We start from the raw sequence: 20,420 nt of genomic DNA on the forward strand, positions 1-20,420 counted from the left end.
GAGGCAGCATTTAAACACCGGTCATGTTATTCCAAACAATCCAAACTGGCCTGCAAGAAGTTGATGTTGTCCCTTTTTATAAAAGACGGATGAGCTTGAAAACTCATCTATCAAAATGGTTTGTGTTCAATGAAAAAAGGAAAAGTCGCTATCAAAACTAACATCCCTTTAAAGAAAGCCAAAAAGCCCACCAGATTTTAAGTCATGCACAGTAATCTACTGCATCCGGATTTCCAAGGGCAATCGCAACCGTATAATTACCCAGTAGTCACAACTAGTTTTCCCGACAAAGCCTTGCCTACACAGAAATACCAATTATACTAATTTTGTATTGAGATTATTCTTCACTGTGTTTTCTAACGCTAAACCAAACAAAATTGAGAGAAATACTGAATGCCAAAAAGGATCAAAACATGAGCAATTCAATCGTAGATCATGTCACACATGATCACCATTTCCTGTTTTCTAGCTCAGCTTCCACTGAAAGTCAATGATACATTTTAAATGATAAAAGAGACCCATTAAGTCTTATGTCACTTCTGTGACAACATACTTTTTAAAGGGCAGAAATAACTCCATTGCAGCCATAAAATTCATGAGGGATTTTGCTGAAAAATTCTGCATCGTGTCCTGTCTGGACTTAGCAGCTAAACATTGTCTTCCCAAAAGCAGTTATTTGATACAAAACCATGGTAAAGATAAATTGATAATTTTTTATATCTTGCTTTATCTCAATGTACTGGTTTCTTGACACACACAGGGTAGCATTTACCCAAAGAGTAGAAAGCAGTTACAAATAATGCTAATATTATTTATATGATGGATTTTCTACTAGTCCAGTAACACTGCAAGAAGTGAAAATAAACGCTGTAGTGACATGTCTACTTTATTTTATTTTGAACTATATAAAAAGTCCCCTTTTTTAACCTTGCTCAAATAACCTTTGGATTGTGTCTTCTGCTCTTTTCAGTCCTTCCTGCCTATAGATCTGTTCTGCTTGCGATGATGCTTTCCAGCAGCCAGCAATTCCCACAGGACACATTTCTGTAATGTGGTATTACCAGGCTGCTTTCAGCCAGAACCAAGAGAAAGTCATTCAGGTCCAGGGAGAGCACCAGATCTTTTCAATACGAGCAGCGATACTAAAGCTGTTTATGAAGTTTCAAGCATCACGACGGCCCTCTTTCTGTTCTGTGAAGAAGATGGCGTGTGTCAGGTGAAACACACATCTGTTTAAAGGCCTTTGGAATTCTTCTGTAATAAACCCACCACTCAAAGAATATCAGTATCGTCATCCTAGCCTTGACTCTATATGTGTATAAGACAGAACCGCTGGAAAATTACAAAAATTACTTTAAAAAGCTTAATTATTTATTTCACTGCCATTGACCTATTAAAATTTCAACTCTCTATTTGCCAGGGAATAAGTAAAAACCAAATACTTTTTCTATTTAATTCCAACAGTCTTTTCAGCTTAGGCAGTGCCAGATCCTTATATTCAAAAAGTTCCAGAAATCCCAAAAAGCACTCATTTATTAAAAGAATTTGAGTATTTTGATGTGATCCAAAAGCTATTTAGCTTAGACAGGTAGGCTGTTGGTAATAACTGTTGAGACTTAAAAAACAAGATATCAGGCAAGAAGTTCATCTCACATCAGAAGACATAAAAGGTAATTGTTTCTTTTAACTTACTAACTACTGGAAACACATCTGAAATATTTTTTCATGGGTAAAGTCCATTAACACAAATAACTGCATAACCAAATTCTGTTACAGGGTGTCTTTTACACCACATGATAGTTATACGTGGCTGAACCACAGCTCAACTTTTTTTTATGCTTTTCCCAACTATTCAGTCACAGAACCACAAAGCACTCAAAAAATGAAATGCATAAGAGTTAATTTGGGCAAAGTTTCAAGCTCAGAATGAAGCAGTAAATGAGCACATTTTCTTCTGCTGCTTTTTCTTTCTCAAAAGAAGCTATCAATGCTAGCTTCCTTGGCAACAAGAAACAAACACATAACATCACTGATTCAAACAGCTAATCAAGGACAGATGTCTCAAGAGAGTATCAGAGCAGCCTTCTGCATTTCCAAGCACATCTTACTTTTCTACAAATAAAAATATACCCATAACTAGGAAATCCAGTGGCATTCTGAAAGTAAAGTCGTAATTGGTTTTCCAGTGCAACTTTCTATATTTTAATTACAAGTTCCCTCTCATATTTGAAAAAAAAGAAAAAAAAAAAGAAAAAAGAGCAGAAGCATTTGTCACAGCCACATGGAAGCATCAGAAAGCAAGAGTGTTTTCATGGGAGATACTTTTAAAAGTAGTTTTCATCCTAACTTCCGAAGTACACTAGCACTTCTGTAAGATGCTGAGTGCCTTAACTTGCAACAAACATGTCAATAATATTTTTAAAATGATTTCAGATTGTGCTGGCATAAGATCTAGCTTCATGACAGTTATAAAGGTCTCCTCTTAGAGATTCAAAGTTCACAGGTTCACACGTACTCTTCCGTATAACCGACGTGTACAGAAGTCTTGTGTGATCTATAAGATTCCGGTTTCATTTTACCTAGAAAATGCATCCTACATCATTAAGGCTAAAGGTGAAAACCCCAAGCAATTTCACTTACCTTTCTTTTGTATAACACCACATTCCAGTTACACATGTAAAGCAGTGATTATTGAAAGCTTTTTATAGCATAAGACTACAGTCTAAGATTAATTAGTAACACTATAACAACAGCAGTGCTAATTAATTCATCCTAACCTATAGCAAAACAGTATGAACACTGCTAGTGTTAACAATTATTCCACGGTGTACGTCTCATGCTGAATATACTCACATTGTGCTAAATGTAATTCAAATATAATATCTCCCAGACCACAGAAGAGCTAAGGTAGATATGGGGAGATAGACTGACTTACCAAGACAGAATAACATGGGAGAGGAGGCAGGCAGCTTCTGACAACAAATCGGGGTTGGAAAAACTCCAGTTTAGTTTCCCATTTGTTCCTAAGCAGCAATGAGTACATTCAGATCTTGCCCCCGATCCCATGAAATCAATGATGGGACTCCTGATGACTGAATCTCAAGTTACTGGAATCTCAACACACAAGGTTCAACATAAGGCCACATGGTGGGAACAGATACCCAAGTCAAACAGCACATACGTGCCTGGGCACACAGTCCCGGGACAGGCTTGTGCCTTGGCACATGGGACCACAGAGCAGGGCAAGGTCCCAGGAGCCGGGATGCAGCTGGAAGTTGTGCCTCCCACAGGACAGCCCTCCAGCAGCACCCCCTCCAGGACCCCACACAGGAGGCATCAGTGAACTCCCTAACAATATCTGTATCTAGGACAAAGGGTATGAGAAGATGAATATTCCACTGTAAATGCAGTAAATGAATGCACCTCAGTGGTGAAGCATGGAGCAGATGGCAGAACAGCATGTCCTGGCACATGAGACTTGAGGGTCTACCGCAGGGGCATCAGATTCTGAAGCCTATTTTGGGGGGTTTGGAGACCTCCTAAAGATGCACATAGTGCATTACTGTTAGCAGCAGCCCCTGTTGCTTGCCTTTTGTCAAGAAAAGGCTACGCTCAGTCCTGGGGAGGAAAAAGCCTGTACAGGTATAATCCAGTCTGCCAAGCCCAATCTTCCTAGAGTAAAATTTTTGAATGCATAGGCAAAAGGAGAACTTGCAGAAATCACCCCTACCTCTCAAAATTCAGAGAAAGTCAGTCAGCTGGAATTACAAGCCAATCTGCAATCTTGGCCAGAATGGTAGATAAACATCACTTTTTAAACTTATCTCTGAGCTTTAACAATCTTTCAGGCATTTTGGAAACAAAAATATATTGGTTCTCTTTCCACTGAGACTTAGTTATAAAATCAGTGTTACTGGGAGAAGAGCAAAGTTGACTATTTAAACAAAGCTAGTTACAGTTTTTAAAAAGACCAAAGGAACTTTGTAGGATCTCATAGTCAGATCTTTTACTGTCTCTTTTTCTGTGAACTCAGCTTTACTTGGAACAATAAATCAAAGCCATTGTGCTTCATTATTCTCAATTCCACTATTTATCATTACATGAATTTAATCAATGTCATTTGCTTGCATGAGCTAGAACAGCCACCTGCCCGCCCTCTTGAACGTCCTCCAAATGCTTTGTGCAATTTTGATTCTAAAGAGTGGCAAAAGTATTCACATACTCAGGGCTTCTCATTTACTGAGCGATGAGTACTTTTGTTAGCATTGTAATGACAGGTTAAGGTGGATGGACAAAGTTTTAGTGGTATAAAAGAGTTTTTCCTTTTTCCGCAGTAAAGAACCAAGGTAATTAGCATCTCCCCACTGGAGTAGCGGGAAAGGCACGACAAATACCCAATGAAAAGATTAGACACCAGGCGAAAACTTGCCAAATTGCAGCTACACACCTTATTTCATATTACTACATGAAAATAAATCATTAAATGAGATCCAAGGAGATTCCTAATCACTAGCAATACTAATTACAGAACTGTCATCAGACAATTGAGCACTCCCCACCTAATCCTAGGTGAACTAAATATCAGTTGCCACAGAAAGAGAGAATGTGACACACTCCTACCTTTCCACTTTGGAAAGCTGACTGTGAGAGTTGTGGAGTTAAACAGTTCAGAGGAGGGCACTAAATAAATACAAATTACTGTTATTATACGCTTGCTTGATCCAACAAGCTTGGTGCAACAAGCTTCATCTTATTTCTGCCTATGCTCCATCTCTCCCCTCCACCCCAGTAATGCAAAAATGTAGTCCAGGGAAATCCCACTCTGACTGCACACTGACAATAAAACTCCAATCAAAGGTGTATCAGCAAGACAGAGTGATTAAAAGCATATTGTGACATATTCACAACTTCCCACTTCCCCTTTTATATACAGATTAACACTAGTAAAATAACTAATACAAAATGTGATGAACTACACAAATGAGTAGGAAACCCACCAGCCCATTCTTCCCTCATCAGCTCCATTTCTCACACTCAGGCACATTCACTTAAGTTTCTACAAATATCTGTATTCTCATCCCAAACAATCAAGAGATGCTCTGACAGCAAACAATGGTGCTCAAATGTTGTCTCAAAGTTAACTGGAAAACCTCATGTTCTCCCCTAATAACTGGGCTTGTTTTTCTTTTTCTGTGCCTTTCTCATGAGACCACACATTTCCCTCATCCCTCTCATCTAGAAATGGAGTGACCAGAAAATTGAATTTGTAGATTTAATTTCTTGTGAATCTACAACATTTAGATAGTAGTAAAAAGAGTTACTAGAAATCATACAACTGCGGACCTACGAAACTGGGTTAGTTAGTTTGTTTTTATCATGGGCAGGTTTGCCAGCATAATTTACATTAATTTTGTTGTTTGCAGTGCAATTACTTGATTAGCAGATGATAGACTTTCACAGAAAAATACCTGGCAGCAACATGCTTGGAAAGCAGATGTGCGTATGCTCACTCTTCTCCCAAACAGTAGGCTGCCTCGTGGTCAAAAATCCCTGGCTGAAAACATACTGTTCACAGCTCTGGACACTCCCAACTCTTGCGATTCACCCTCCCAGCAGAGCCATACTAATGGATCCCAGCTTCTTCCAGAAGACACAAGCTACCAGACACAACTCTATTTGGTTAGCAGAGTTTCTCTGTATTTACACAATTTGTGTGGTTATGGAGATATGTTATCTCTCTGATCTCATACCCACATACAGATTTGCTTCAGTCTTTCTGACACAAGAACATGCACTATGATTCATTATCTACTGATATCATCTGCAGCAGCAGAGGCCATTGTGGACATCAGGAAATCTACCTAAATTCAGCTCCTTCCAAGAAGATGCAGGTATTGCAAATAAGAACCATTAATGTTGTCCAAGATCCTGCTGTTACAGAGTACTTTTTGTTTCCAGGTTCTTATATTCTCTAATTTTGTGCTACAACAAGATATTACAAGGACAGTTAAATAAATAAAAGATAGGAAGCATATCTATTAACATCTTCATTAAGTCAAGAAGCCTTTTAGAGAACTGTGTAAAGTTGGAGTTAACCAGGAAAAAAAGCTTTTCAAAAATCACAGTTAACACAATTACCTTAAACTGCGTCTGTTTTTTATACCTTGTGGTTCATGCATGCTGAAGATGATGGTACAAATCTTCCTGTAATTCTCAACAGCCGCTGCTACTTCATCTGAGGTATAATCTTTCTACGGGAGATGGTTAAATACACGTATTCCTGTTTTAACTAACAGGTATAAGGATATTAAGAGAACAAGTTGAATTCTTCTCTGTCATTCCTGCCATCAGTGAGGAGTTGCTCCCATGGAGTCAGCCTAGTTACATCGTCCAGGTAATGGTACAAATTTTGGTCCTGAGTATCATTGCTGACAAAGTGATAGAATGGGGGTAAACAGGGGATGTGCTGCGCGCACTAAGCTTTACCACTGGAGCTTGTTTTCGGAATTGTGGCTTTTCAGTCAAATGAACTGGAACTTACATCAAAAATTACTAGCCGATTGTCTAAAATGTCTAAAAAGTTAGTTTAGTGGAAAAAAAATGCTATGAAATGAGAAACATAATGATCTTGTATAACTAAGACAGCAAATGCTGTTAGACTTATATCTGTCATTGGTACAAATCCACTACAAAAATTCCAACACTATCATTATATTCTCAAGACAAGCTGCTTCTTCAGCCAATATATAACTTTTTAATAAAACAACCGACATACTTCACTTTTTAAGACACAAGAAAATACAGTCAACACATGCAGCATTAATTACAAAATCTAGGGAAGTGAAATCTCTCATTTAGAGAGACACTCATTTCAGATTCATGCCATTTAAAATATCACTAGGATGATGGATATTGTCTCACGTTAAAAAAGCCAAACATAAAAACATAAAAAAATTGGAAGTTTAAAAGCAAAATAGGTGATTCTATGCTGTTAGAAGAGTTTCTCACTATCAGTCAGTTTATGGAATTTTACCTCTTATTCTGTAAAGTATGAAAGCAAACATGACTCTTCAAAAGATTAGACAGCACAAATGCACACAGTGCAAGTTGCTGTTTTAAATACAGATTTTTTAATTTGAATACAACCTTATTCAGTAAGGCTGAAATGACTACAGAATGAGAAACATGTCAGCATTACTTAGTCTATATAATTTCTGCATAGCAGAGGAAATTGATATTACAGACAGCAAACAATTTGTGCACTTCCCTCCCTTCTTTACTGTCTTCCCAGGCTAAAGGCCCAAATAGGTGAAGTATTTTTCACCCACAACACTGAATGAACATTGACAAACCAGTAGGCTGACGCTTCACCATTTCTACCTATACTAGTAGCAACACATAACCACATCCCGTGTGTTTACATGATTAGTGTAGACAGCTCTGACTTCAGTGATCTTGTGATCCATAGAAATGAGGGGGTGTCTGGTCCAGTTGCCTCTGAAAGGTGAGTGAAACCTTGGCCTTGATGGTAATGGAAGAAGAAAGAAGATGAATTTTATACTTGTGAGTACAGGCAAAGCACAAGGTTCGTTGACAGATTGAAAAACGTTCTTGTGGAAGGGGAAATGGAAGGGAGCTTTAAACCTGCAGTTTTTCTATTTTAAACTAGAAAAATACCCCCAAATTTCCAAAAGCAATTATAAAAGCTTTAGTAACCACCCACAATTACTTTAAATTCAGAAGGTAGGTATGTTCAAATCCATCATCTGCAGTATCTATGACATAAGGGACACATCTGAGTGCACATATTTAAAATTTCAAAAAGCTCACAACTGGCACAGGAAGTTTCAAAGGATCTGTAAGAAGAAATACAATTAATTGATGGTTATAGGTTTGAAAAATTTAGTCAATATTTACACAATCAAGAGGAAAGGGGTGGGTATAGAGGAAAAAAACTTAAATCACTAATTCAAATCAGATGAGCTTCTAAAGGAAATATTCCTGGATCTGACTCTGCCAGTCAATCAACATCTAATGACCTGAGGACAGCACGAGAACTTCCAGGGCAGGTGTGTAGGGAGATGCAAGCAAGAAAGCTATAACAAATCATCATGCCTATCGATTGCAGAGTTCTTGCACCTTGCCCCCCCAGTACCTGCTGCCAGCCACTATTACAGAATAGCTATACCTACTGCTGTGCCAAGCAACTGTCTAAATTTGACTTTGTCAGCTTCACGTTGCTATGGTACAAGCCAAGTGATCTCAAGCCAGCTCACAGAGTATCAGTGCTACAACCACTTTGTGACGGCTGCTCACCCATACTAAAATACAGGATAGTGGATCAATTAGACTGTGATCCTGACCCACTATGACTATTTCTTTCACCATCTTATTTCCACAACAAACTTAGGAGTAGTTTTAATGAAACAGGACACCCCAAAAAAATTTTAACATCACAACTACTGTGTTAGTAAAACAAAAGTACATATTCTGAGGAATAGCAAGAGAACACACTTTTAAGGACTAAGTTTCATGTAGGTAGGTATCATTTAATTGACACCCACTGAAATGCCTACATGTGACAGAAGTTGTCTCACCTTCTGTTGATACTTAGACTGTAACAGCTATTTAGCTCTATAGGATACCTTGGACAAAGTTACCCTTATTTTCAGAGAGGCTCTGAAGCAGCTGAGATAACAGCAAGTCAACAGTAACACCAAAAATACATGGTTCCCCATCCTATATTCAAAGAGCATGGTATTTTTCAACAGACTATCAATCTACTCCAACGCCATTCTGGAAGGAAAACAATTTTTAGCCTTTTCATCTATTAAACATGTTAAACAAGTCTCAGAGCTGATTAATAATCCTGCCACACAGAATTCTAGCTCTGCTCACAGCCAAAACAAACAAGCAAAAATGCTTTAAGCAACCCCACTGCAGGTCATCCTAAAGACAAGGATAGAACAGTTTGCTGCCAACAGCATTACAAGCAGTTATCAGGCTTATCCTCCCTAATTAGAGGCTTTTAAAATTGCTGATAGAGGATGTAAGTGTTTTTCATTTATTACGCAGATCTTTACTAAACATCTCCATGACCTTGTTTCATGCTGGCTTTTCCTAAACATAGAAGGTGCCTCACCCCGCATATTTTTGTGCATGTACTCCAATTGCCACAACCACTAAAGCTTTTTATCACGATGTTTCCCGTTCACTTCCATAAGGGTGCCAGAAAGGAGACTGATGTATATCACGTGTCAGAGACCATTAGCGTTTTAAGCACTATGTTTTGTGGATTTGCTCTGAGCAGCATTAGGCAAAGTAATGGTAATTAAGTCCCTGGCCACCTGGATCCTTTTCAGTCCTGCACAGTACTATCATAGCTCTAGACCCAAACCAGAGGGAGGGAAAAAATTATTAAAAAAAAAAAAAAGTGAGAATTGCAAAATAGCATACACTACCCTGCCATTTTTTCCTCCACACTCTTTTCTGTCTTATTACTGAGCAAGAAGTATACATACATTCCTCCCTGCCCCACCTTGGGCCCACTCAAGGCAGTAACTTTTGTAAAAGCTTATGATTTTCAAATCAGGGCTGAATTAGCCTCCTAAAAAAAAAATAAATAAAATAAAAAAATCTTTCTTGTTCTACCTCTCCTCCCTCCAAGAACAAAGCTTTCTTTCCTACCACACACAACCAAATTATTACAAATTCTACCCAACTATTCCTCATTTTAGAACTCTTCTACACCGTTTTCTACATCTGGTGTTTGTTATACTATAGGCAGTTTGTAAAACAGATGGTGCACACAACGACTAAATGAGGGGACCCGAATTATACCATAAGCTTAGTCTGAAGAATTGTAGTGTTACGGTCTTACTTTCACTGCACCAAGCATTTTTAGCAAAAGCTTATATTTTAAATATAACCACGTTGCTCTAATCTAAAATCTGATAGGATGGTTAAAGCCTTGTTTCATGGTCTAGTAAAATATGTTATTGGCTTGAAGGTAACTATTGTGACTAAAAATTAAGATAATTGCTATGGAAAATTATCTCCCCAAATTATAATTCAATGGGGAAATAGCAGGAAATAACTAAATCTGGAAAATCACATTAGACAAAAATCACTTCCTTTAAAGATACAACTTTCATTTGGTGAAGCAGAGAGAGAGGAGCCTTCTCAGACTGTTTATCACCCTCATTCTAGAGTACTGCTGCAATATTTCTTCCCATTTTATTAAGGCTTTTACTATTTTTTCTTTAATCTCTATTTACACTATTGCTTCCAAAACCGATGCACGGTGTTTGCCACTTGCTCTGTGATCCTGACTTTAAGAAAGAACACCTAGTTAACCAAACATAGTGAGAAACTTAGCAGCAGTATAGAACTATTTCTGCAAAATTAAAAAGAGAGAACCTAAGACTCTTATTCACAACTGTTGCTATTCCAATCGGTTTTACACTTACTCTTGGCTACATTGTAGAAACAAGCAGCAGAGTGTGACTGCTACACTGTGCAGCAGGAGAGATGTGATTTAGTTCTGATTGCCCTATAGACCTCTTATGAAAAGCCAGCTATTCGATGGTTCTCTAATAGCCTTAATTTTCTTGCTTAGAAATAATATTAGTCTGCTACTCAAGAAAACTATAAGGAATCATTGCTAAATCCGCTTCAAGTCCTTCTTAAGCCTTATCGGAAGCACTATGCAAGTGAAAAGCATTCTTACCATTTAATAAACATGCTGAAATCATAGGCAGAGACAAATGAAAAACAAGACGGCCAACTTCAGATTTTCTACTTACTCCTACTCTTTCAAGAGTAGCAGAATTGATGGGAGAACGAGGGATACCTCCTGACTTTTTTCCCCCTCCCTTCCTCAAAAGAATAGACTTTAAAATGGCAATAGTCAGAGAAAAAGGTTCTGATACAGTTTGATGAGCAGGAACATATCCCTCCAACTCTAAAATAAAAGAGTCAAGAAGACTGACATAAACACAATTTTGTGTTGAGCACCTAGGCTTAACCACTGTTGTTTCAGGTATAATGATTTCTGGAAATCACAAGACTTTGGAAATTATAAGAAAAAAGAATATCAAAATGAAAAGGTTTTTGCAAAATAGGTTCCTGGCCCATGACTAAAAATAAATCTGTCAGTACTAGGCTGGTCATCAATTTACCATAAACACACAAGTTTGCATGAGACAAGGTAGCAACATACATTAGGTTTGAATTACACAAAGAGTATTGATGGATAAATACGCACTTGCTTTTGTCATCTCCAGAAAAAACTTCACGGCCTCCTAATCATAGAGAAACTGAACAAGTGTATCCAGAGTTAATTAGATTAGCAAATCTGCCATCAGACAACAATTTTCACCTGTATGCCTTTAACAGCTCTTAACTTGATCATAACTTTACTCTTAACTTTATCCCAATATTTCTTTTGACTTTCTTGATACAAATCACTTTCGTTTCCCTGCTAACATGGATTACTACATTAACTAGTGAATCCTAAGTAAGAGTAACCTATTGAAAGTGCTGCTAAAGAATATCTTGACCAGGCAGATGTATCTTGTCTTCAAAGGTCTTCTCAGAAAATATATGCTACCTGATGCCTAAGATCTGACGGAGCAATGTGAAGATCAAAGATACTCTTTCCAGTCATATCATTAAGTGAGACAATTTCCTTCAAACTTGCACTTAAAAAGATACCCAAATAGATTACCATAATTTAGTATTCAGACTTTACAAAGGCCAATTGACACTGCTTAAATCCCAGTTCTCTTCTGCCTGTGCAGATTCATACCAAAACCCCTTTAACAAGGTTTTTTAATTGGTACTAATACCCTTTATGTCGAAAAGAAACTCTTTCAAAGCATTGAGTGGAGTAAAAAGTAAGTACTGAAAAGTTAGAAGAACAAGTACAATACATTTAAACTTTGATAGGAGGAATAAACAAAGGATTTTAAAGAGACCAGGGCACTTTGTCTCTTGAGGGATGTACCTCTGCACTTTACAGTAGCCTCCTTACTTCCTAAGTTAAAAATAAAATCAATTATACCAACAGCCTAAACGCACAACCAGTCTTTCGGTTAAAGCTGTCTTTGAGTACAGACAGTCTGCTAGCATACAGCATCAAACTTGTATCTCTTCTTCACTTTGACTTCAACTTCACAAACCTCACAAAAAAAAAAAAACTTAGAAAAAAATTAATCTTACATATAAAAGATGCACATTTGTTTCCTATGTATATGGATACTGACTGACTTTTTCACCTTATCCTAGACTTACAGCTCTGCGCTCACCTAGGCCTGTTTTTACTCTGTCATTGATCTGTGTCAATTCTAAACTGACCTGAAAAGGAAAGAGCAGGACAACACCTGAGAAGAGGGTGGTGGGCAGCACACCACCTGCATAAAGAGGCATATTCAGCTCACACTTATACAGGTGTCTGACCTCTCTAGTGAACTGAAGGAAAGCAGCATATCTACTTTCAAAGCAGAATCTGCTCATAAGAAAAGGTGGCAAGATTGTAACTATAGGAAAGATTAAAACTTTCAGAAAGCTAAAAATTCTCTCTCTAATCCCTATCACCCCACAGTTGAGGGGGTGCAGTTAAGATACTGTCCAGAAAGTGAAATTTTGCACAACAGAAGAATTAGGGAGATTACTTTTTCAGGAATAAAGTATCATCTCTGCTCTATGGGGTTCCCAAGACTCTTCAATCCAGCATCCTTTTCCCAAAAGTTTGTTATCAACAGTTTCATCAAAACATCCTTTAGAAACCCTTTCTTTTCCAACAGAATTCTGTTTTAAGATTACTAGACTGCTCTAGAAGTCTTCCATGTTACAGTTCATTAACTGTCACTGGATTTTACCTTACTGTTAGTGACAGAGGTTGCATATATCTTACTATTTTAATGAATGTATCTGAAATTAGATCTTTTAAATGGCTACCATTTTATCTAACATCAGAATCTCTGATTTTTCGTATTAATTGCAAAAAAAGAAAGTTTTCAGACAACTTCAAAATTCTCAAAAAGTCAGTTCTGACATAGTATGAATAGTTGCAATTCTGTGCACGACACCAAGTCTGTATTTGGTCTAAAAAAAGCGTCATCTTATGCCTGATTCCAGTCAGTGAAATTACTCACAGTTTTACAGCCAACATGGCAGGTACAGATTTCATTTAATGTCTTAATTAGTTTACGTGATTCTGTCTGCTATTATGAAAAGAACTATAAGAACTACAAAAAAATTTAATTCTTTATTCTGCATCCATTAAATGTCTCACAGAATTCCAGGCCACCTCCTCACACATATAAGTAAAAGCTGAAGAATAAAAAGCAAGGACTGATTTTATCTCAAGGTTATGGAAACATCATTAAACCATAAAACCATGGTGTCAAAAATTTATCTTGACATTAGAAAATGTCTCAGTGGAGTTAAAGCCTTATCACGTAATTAACTGCAGATAATTCTGTTTAATACTGAGGATCAGAATTTTAAAACAGTCGCAACCTTGATAAATGGCACGTTAAATAAACTGGAGCTTCCAAAGAGTGATCAGATAGCAAGAATGAAAAAATCCAACTCTCTAGCTCAAAGGACAGTTGATACAAAAGCAAATTGTTTAGTGAGGACAGGGCAACACTGTCAAAAAGGAAGGCACATTACCCTTCTGAAACACCTCCCCATTCAGTACAGCTGATATTTTCCACAGGTCTTATGCAAACTAAAAATATATTGGGGTGGGATTCTGTTCCCATGGAAAGAAGATGTGCAAAACTTTCTTTGCTTTTCGATGGGAAGTTTCCACAAGTTTGCACTGAAGGGGACTCACTTGCTCGTTGACGCTCAATGGGCAGAGACTAAAATGATAATTAATTTTCACAAAGACAAGAGCAGTGGCCAGCAGAGAAGGAGGACTGTTTAAAAGAGCTTCCGAGAAGCTCTTTTGACCTAAATCAGGTTGGAGATTTTCCAAGAACTATCTGGAATTTAGTCATCTCACTGCAGGACCATTTTTCTCTTTTGTCTGGCCGTCTGCTTATTTTCCGTCTTGAGGATCCAGCATCAAACAGAATAAAAAATGACCTTTGACTGGATCTTTTTGTGGCATGCAATGAAAGAACTGATCCAAAAAAGTTCAATGTTAGAATAAGCACCTACTGAACTTGAAAGGAATGCTGGAAGAGATTGGGAAAACAAGATTACATCTTGAAGTCATGTATCGGTAGTATTTCTTTATTCTATGACCACACAGAGAAGTCATCACGGCTGGTCTTTTTTAGAGTTACACTACAGAGAAAAGACCACATAAGTCTTTTATCAGACTTTACAGTTCCAAAGCCTTAAATTTTACCTGCTGCGAATAAGCACCCCTATTCAGATTAAGGACAAAAAAAAAAGCCAGTATTTTTTCCATTGACATTCAGCTTATCTTCCAAAAACATTCTATGGGAGTGGCAGAAAATGCATGCTGCTATCTCACTAGGGATGGGGGCATATTAAAATGATATTTTAATATAATGACATACTTCATAAGACACTCATGTGACAATCAAATTGGGAGGGCTATAAACTACCACGCGGAAAACTGGTGAGTGACAATAGAGCTTTCCAAAAAGCATTGTGCTTGACAGAACTCCAAACTAGATACTAATTTTACTCACATGTAAAGCATATGGGTATATTTAGTCAATGGCTCCTTTCTCCCAACCAGCTCACCTGTTCAGTGAGATTCTTCTGTCCCTTCTGTCATTTCTTTTTATCATTAGTGATACAAAGCATCTGTACCCAGGACAGGTCTATGTCATTTGCTCACCATTTTCCTAGGCCAGACTATCACACAGACTCAATAACATGAGCAAAAGAAGGAAATGAGACCTACTTTGCTAGTCTGAGAGCCTCTGAATTTCCAGAAGAAAAAAAATAGCAAAACAACAACTTAAAAATGTGGTACATTGAATAGGGAAGGGAGAGAAGTTCACAGTTAAACATAAGGAATACGTTGAGTTAAAAATATAATTGTGACAGTAAAGCTATAGCGAGACAAGTGCTGTCATTAACAAGAGCATTCCTAGTTCTCCAGTTAACAGGATGTGGAGCTGGGAAGTCTTGACTTTCACTCTGCCCTTGATGCCCACGTGCATCTGCTTGGTAACAAACATGGGAGGGAAGAGGAGGTGCACATATGTGCAGATGCTTGTGCATGCGTGCACATAAAAAAAAATGTAAAAGCTTCCTTATTTTCTTCACCAGTGCTCCAATATATTGAGCAATCATCACACTGGTCCTGTAAAGCCACCATGGCCAGCCTCCATCTAAAGTTTATTATTACATAGAAGGCAACAACATTTGTAAAGAATTTCTTACAAGCTGCAACTCAGTTCAAACTGGTTAGGCAGTGATCATCTTCTGATATTCAGCTTTATCTTCAGCTGGACAAATTCTCTAAGCCAGATAACACAGCATGCATATTTCATTTGAAATGCATCTGACAAAGTTCAGGCCAAACCAGCATGCCAACACACGTCAGTAAAACAGGGGACTAGGTAGTGCATAAGGTTTTTATGTATGAATCTCCTTAACTGGGTGTATTTCAGCCTGCGTGCTTTTTCAGGGAAAATTACAACTTTACATCACAGCAGTCTAATCGCCAATAAAAAAATCCAGAAAAAACACACAGTTGATTATATTACTCCTACTCCTGTCCATTGCAAAAGAGATTCCACAATTGTGCAAACAGATTTAAAATTGTAAAAAATCATATATTGCATTTTTATTTTAAGAGGTTCTTCCTTTTATTTACATCAGAAGAAAAACATGTAAGAGTTTGATTTCATAAGAAAAACATTCATTAAAACAACTAAAACATGCATGAGTTAAGATAAACCTTATGCTAGAATTTATCAATCAATTAGAAATCAATTAGAAATTAGAATCAATTAGAAAATTATATCGAGTTAAAACTATGAGTATTCTCATTGTTCAAATGAAGCCTTCTGAATTGAAAACAATAAAATATGTACAGCAAAAGCCAACAATATTTAGTTAGTAATATAACAAACATTTTACATATTGTGGAAATCATAATTTCAAATAGCCCTTTAGAACAAATGATCCACACGGCCCCTGAGAAAGTAGTTTGTAGGATACAGCACTGTCTGGAACATCCATTAGCACATACTACTAAAATGACAAAACAGGATGGGAGTATATCTGCAAATATAAAATATTGCACTTTGCAGAAAAAGTCTAGGTTGAAGAATGATGCTATATGCTCTTTATCACTGTGGAAAAATTACTTAGGTTGATTGACTCAATTGTTTTTGAACTTGTTTGGGTTTTAATGCAACATTTTTTCCCCCAAGAGCTTTAACATGACAATTTAAAAAGGGAAAAGAAAATATATCCTCTGGCTGCTGCTTTAATTTTGAAGTGTTACAATTATATACAAGCTATACTTCTGCTTAAAACCTGACTGAATAGAAAAAATAAATAGTTTGCTTTCACGTTGTCATATATCACATTCTGGATGTATCTACTGAACTCCCACTCAAAAATAAATCAGGAACACAAGGAAAGGATAATTTATGAGTTGTCAAGCAATCACATTTTAACACTTACTTTTGCGAAGATCTGAAAAAAGTCAATTGCAGGTGGCAAGTGAGACGCATCCTGGATCTCCATTTTCAAATACAGTTGCAACGTCTGTGCAAGGTGCCTGAGGCCATCTTTCATTTCTTCACTTAACTGTTCAATATCTTAAGGGGAAAGGAAAAAAAAAATACCATGTCATAAACAGAACCTTTCATCAACGTTTTGAAAATGTCCAATGGCAGCCACACAGTCAAGACATTTCCAGTCCCAGAATTAATCTTAACAGAGGGCAATTTTGACAGAGGGCAGACATGTCATTTTTTGTGACAGCTACCTATCAACAGACAGAAGAGTTTATCAGGTTGCTGCTGCTAAATTATATGAATACAATGGTGAGTCAAAGATCAAAAGCCAATAGATAAAGCAGATGTGTAAGCAGATGTAAGACATTATATATGAAAATTAGGCATCTGGGTTTGTAATATTCAAAGTGTGCTTGAAAATTTATGCAGCAGTACCTTCCTCCTTGCAGCAGTGCATATTTTTATACTGTATTCTCCATAGATGTGTCAGAAACACTTTATGCTGGCAGATCAAAAGGGAAAGTTAGAGCGAAAGGTAGTTTTGTGCACACCAGCTGGTAAACGGAATGGATATGGAAGAATATTAATCAAATATCACTTTATTAAATACTAAAGCACCACTATTCATGCTTTAGGGATAGGAACCCTGAAGCAGAAAGAAAGATAGTGCCTTATTTTCTAATGAAGTGATCATGCATGCATCAGGTCACTGATAACATGGAAAGTGAAAGTCAGCTGTCCTAAGTTCAGTGCCTGATTACCTGCTTCACTTTTTTTTTTCCTGCCAGTTAGCACAAAATGAATAGAGCCGAAATGGAGAATGTGAAGGTGAACAGATTCAAGCATCAGTCTGTGACAAAAGGCAAATAGGATTATTATGCACTGTGAATCAATTTCATCTCTGCATAATGGTGAATTGTTATTTTATTTTAAACATCCATCCTTAACAGGAGTGGAAATGCCTTTTGCCAAGAAAGGTTCTTGCCCATACTTTAGATCCAAGTTTATTGGCCTCCTGGAAGGACAACTCAAGATCTGTGTTTCTCTTTAAAGCTAACTCCTAGTCACTCACTTAAAAAGAGGATGCAATTAAAGCAGATGTCACTGAGGTTGGCTAAACAGCCATCTAGTGTGTACAATGCTCGGGCTTCTGTGCTCTATGCCACCCGCCATCCCTCTGCTTGAAGGTACTGGCTATTTTGTAGGTTGTAAATTTGCTATCATGAAGTTTCCATTTCACACACACCACACAAGTGAGATGTTTTAATAATCTCTTATGAACTACTTCTGGCAGAGCACTAAATGCTGGCTTACTAAAATGGCCAGTACCCATGGTTAGCTACCAGCCAGGAGTCTTCCAGTGGAACCAGCTACAATTTGCTTCCAGTCTGGTATGGGTTTCCTTATTTGCAAACTCTTTGGTTCTGTTTAGACTTTCTTGAGAGCCACCCTGCTTAGCTGAATGATGCAATCCTACCAATACACCGTATTCTGGCAAATGTACCCCTCTTCACGCTACATACAGAGTTCAAGAAGCATCTATATTATCTATTGTATATTGTTTCCATTTCAGCATAAAGTAACACTTTCCAAGATCAGCTCCCATTCCAATGGTCAGTCATTGCTGCTGAAATGCCATCTACAAGCCATGCCTGGGGTGACTCTGCAACGTGCTGAGCAAGCAATGACTCCAAAGGAATCTTAAGAGTGGTCTGTCCCTACTAGGGCTAGGGAAGGAGACACATGCTCTCCTAGAGCAATCAATTTCAGCCTCTCACAAAGTTCAAACCAGCTAGTTCTAAGAATACTGAGATATGACCCTCCATACCTGGCACAAAGCTTATTTAACCAAAGGATTTGCCTTTTTATAGCTACCTATAGTGCTACCCATGTGCATCTTAACAGTGTGGATATTTGAGGGTGATCTTGCAAGCCTGAATGAATGTACATGTTAGAAATCCAGACCTGTGTGCTCTTCACAATGTATGGAAATCTCTGGTATAGAAACGTATCATATCTATGAGGACTGTGTCTTCCAGAAAAGCAGCACACTTTTACATGACTGGGAAACTCAAGTTTAAAAAAAAAAAAAAAATCATAAACATACCATTGCATTTCTTATATAATATTCCTTTGAAACTAAAGAAGCTTCTTCCTTCAAATGTAATTTTTCAAGACATCATGTCATTCATCTTAATCTACCTGATGCACATTGCAAAAGGTATTATGAAAAGAGAGGAAGACATGATTTGCTTCACTACTAGCAAATATAACACCTCTAGAATAGAGAAGAGGAATTATGTAAGCAGCATGGTATAAACAGACACAGCAGCTTACGACAGATGTGAACAAGAAAACCAAACCCAACCAGAACTTCAGGGAGAATTGACAGAGACAGGAGCAGAATGCAATTACCCATGTTGGAAACTGTCCAGGACATCAGAGCTAATGATCCCAGCAAAAAGTCCCACGGGATCTTTAATGGCAAATGATCAAGACCTATTTTTCACAGCACATCAAGACGCCAAGGCCAAAAGCAAAGTGAAACAAAATTTCTGAATGTTTTCATTCTGTGTTCTTAAGAAACTTTTTTCAATTGTATAAGAACCCTGATGTGGGAGAGAAAAATGCTATTAAAAGCCTGTGGAAACTTTTCTAAATAACTCATGGGTATTTAATTATGCAGCTCTGATACTGATCCAAGTAAAGTAGCAAAAAGTCTGCCCACAGTACAGTACCCAAACTCTACTGAATCTTAGTAAGTGAAAACAAAGTTGATTTCTGAATGATCATAACAGATAGTGAGCCTGTAGAACTACATAAGCAAGGAATTGTCTTACATTAAATGAGAACCAGCAAAAGTAACAATGCACACAGACACCCCTCCAACTTAATCTGAGTTTCAGGGTATATAAAGAATTTGAAGGAACTGTGGATCTGGGAATAGAACTTTATAAAGGGCTAGATGCCTCCACATGTTTTTTGTGAGTTTTTTAATATATGTTAAAAAAAATAATTTCAATTAGAATTCTATCTGTCATATTTCTGATTAGTGTTGAAACATTATCTTCTATTATACAGATGCTTCCTGAGAAGTTTTTTGCTTCGGAAGATCGCAGTCTGTATTTCTAGTTCATGCAATTCCCTTCAGTGAATTTTTTCCCCTAAATATTTAGGCCTATAAATGAAAATACTTTTCTGACTTTCCTATGGATTCTACCAAGTACCGAAGGCAAGTAACTCTATCAATTCCATCTGTAAATTGTGCAGTAAATGGGAAAAATGTTATGAAATAACAGTAGCTTTTTGAGGATATAGAGGCAGCAAAAAGTATCACAGCTACCACAAGTTGTCACACCATCCTAAAACACTCTTTTGGCCTATTCTAACTGCAAAACCGTAGAGACCATCTATTCACACTAGCAAGGAAACTGTGAAAACAGCAAAAGGTAAGAGTTAGTCAGAACTTTTACATAAGATTATGCAAGTGTCATAGGCCATTTGTACTGCCTTCTGTAAAGTATCAACTTTGGTTTATGTCTAGGAGTCCTAAACACCTTGCACTTTGGAGTTAAGAAGATTACACAGGATTGTTATTAAAGCGCTTAAATACAGATAAAACATTAGATGTGGATCTCTCATTTGCCTCCTCCTAAACTAACTTGCTGTGGACCAGCTGGTTCTGTATCAGTGAGAGGACAGTCATCCCACCTGTATCACAGGCTGTAT

General features: G+C 37.4%; 1 protein-coding gene across 5 annotated transcripts in view; it reads right to left on the minus strand.

Moving 5' to 3' along the window:
* The window catches only part of SMYD3 (SET and MYND domain containing 3), a 425,811-nt gene that overhangs the window by 346,373 nt on the left and 59,018 nt on the right, over positions 1-20,420 (minus strand). For 4 of the 5 annotated variants that reach the window (XM_054818819.1, XM_054818821.1, XM_054818820.1 and 1 more), the window contains exon 5: positions 16,636-16,772. In XM_054818819.1, coding sequence (XP_054674794.1) covers positions 16,636-16,772 — 137 coding nt within the window. Of the gene's footprint in view, positions 1-2,853; positions 2,886-16,635; positions 16,773-20,420 lie in introns of those variants that run through there. The other variant, XM_054818825.1, reaches the window with a different exon arrangement.

The sequence above is a fragment of the Grus americana genome, chromosome 3, assembly GCF_028858705.1.
Source record: "Grus americana isolate bGruAme1 chromosome 3, bGruAme1.mat, whole genome shotgun sequence".
Taxonomy (NCBI): Eukaryota; Metazoa; Chordata; class Aves; order Gruiformes; family Gruidae; genus Grus; species Grus americana.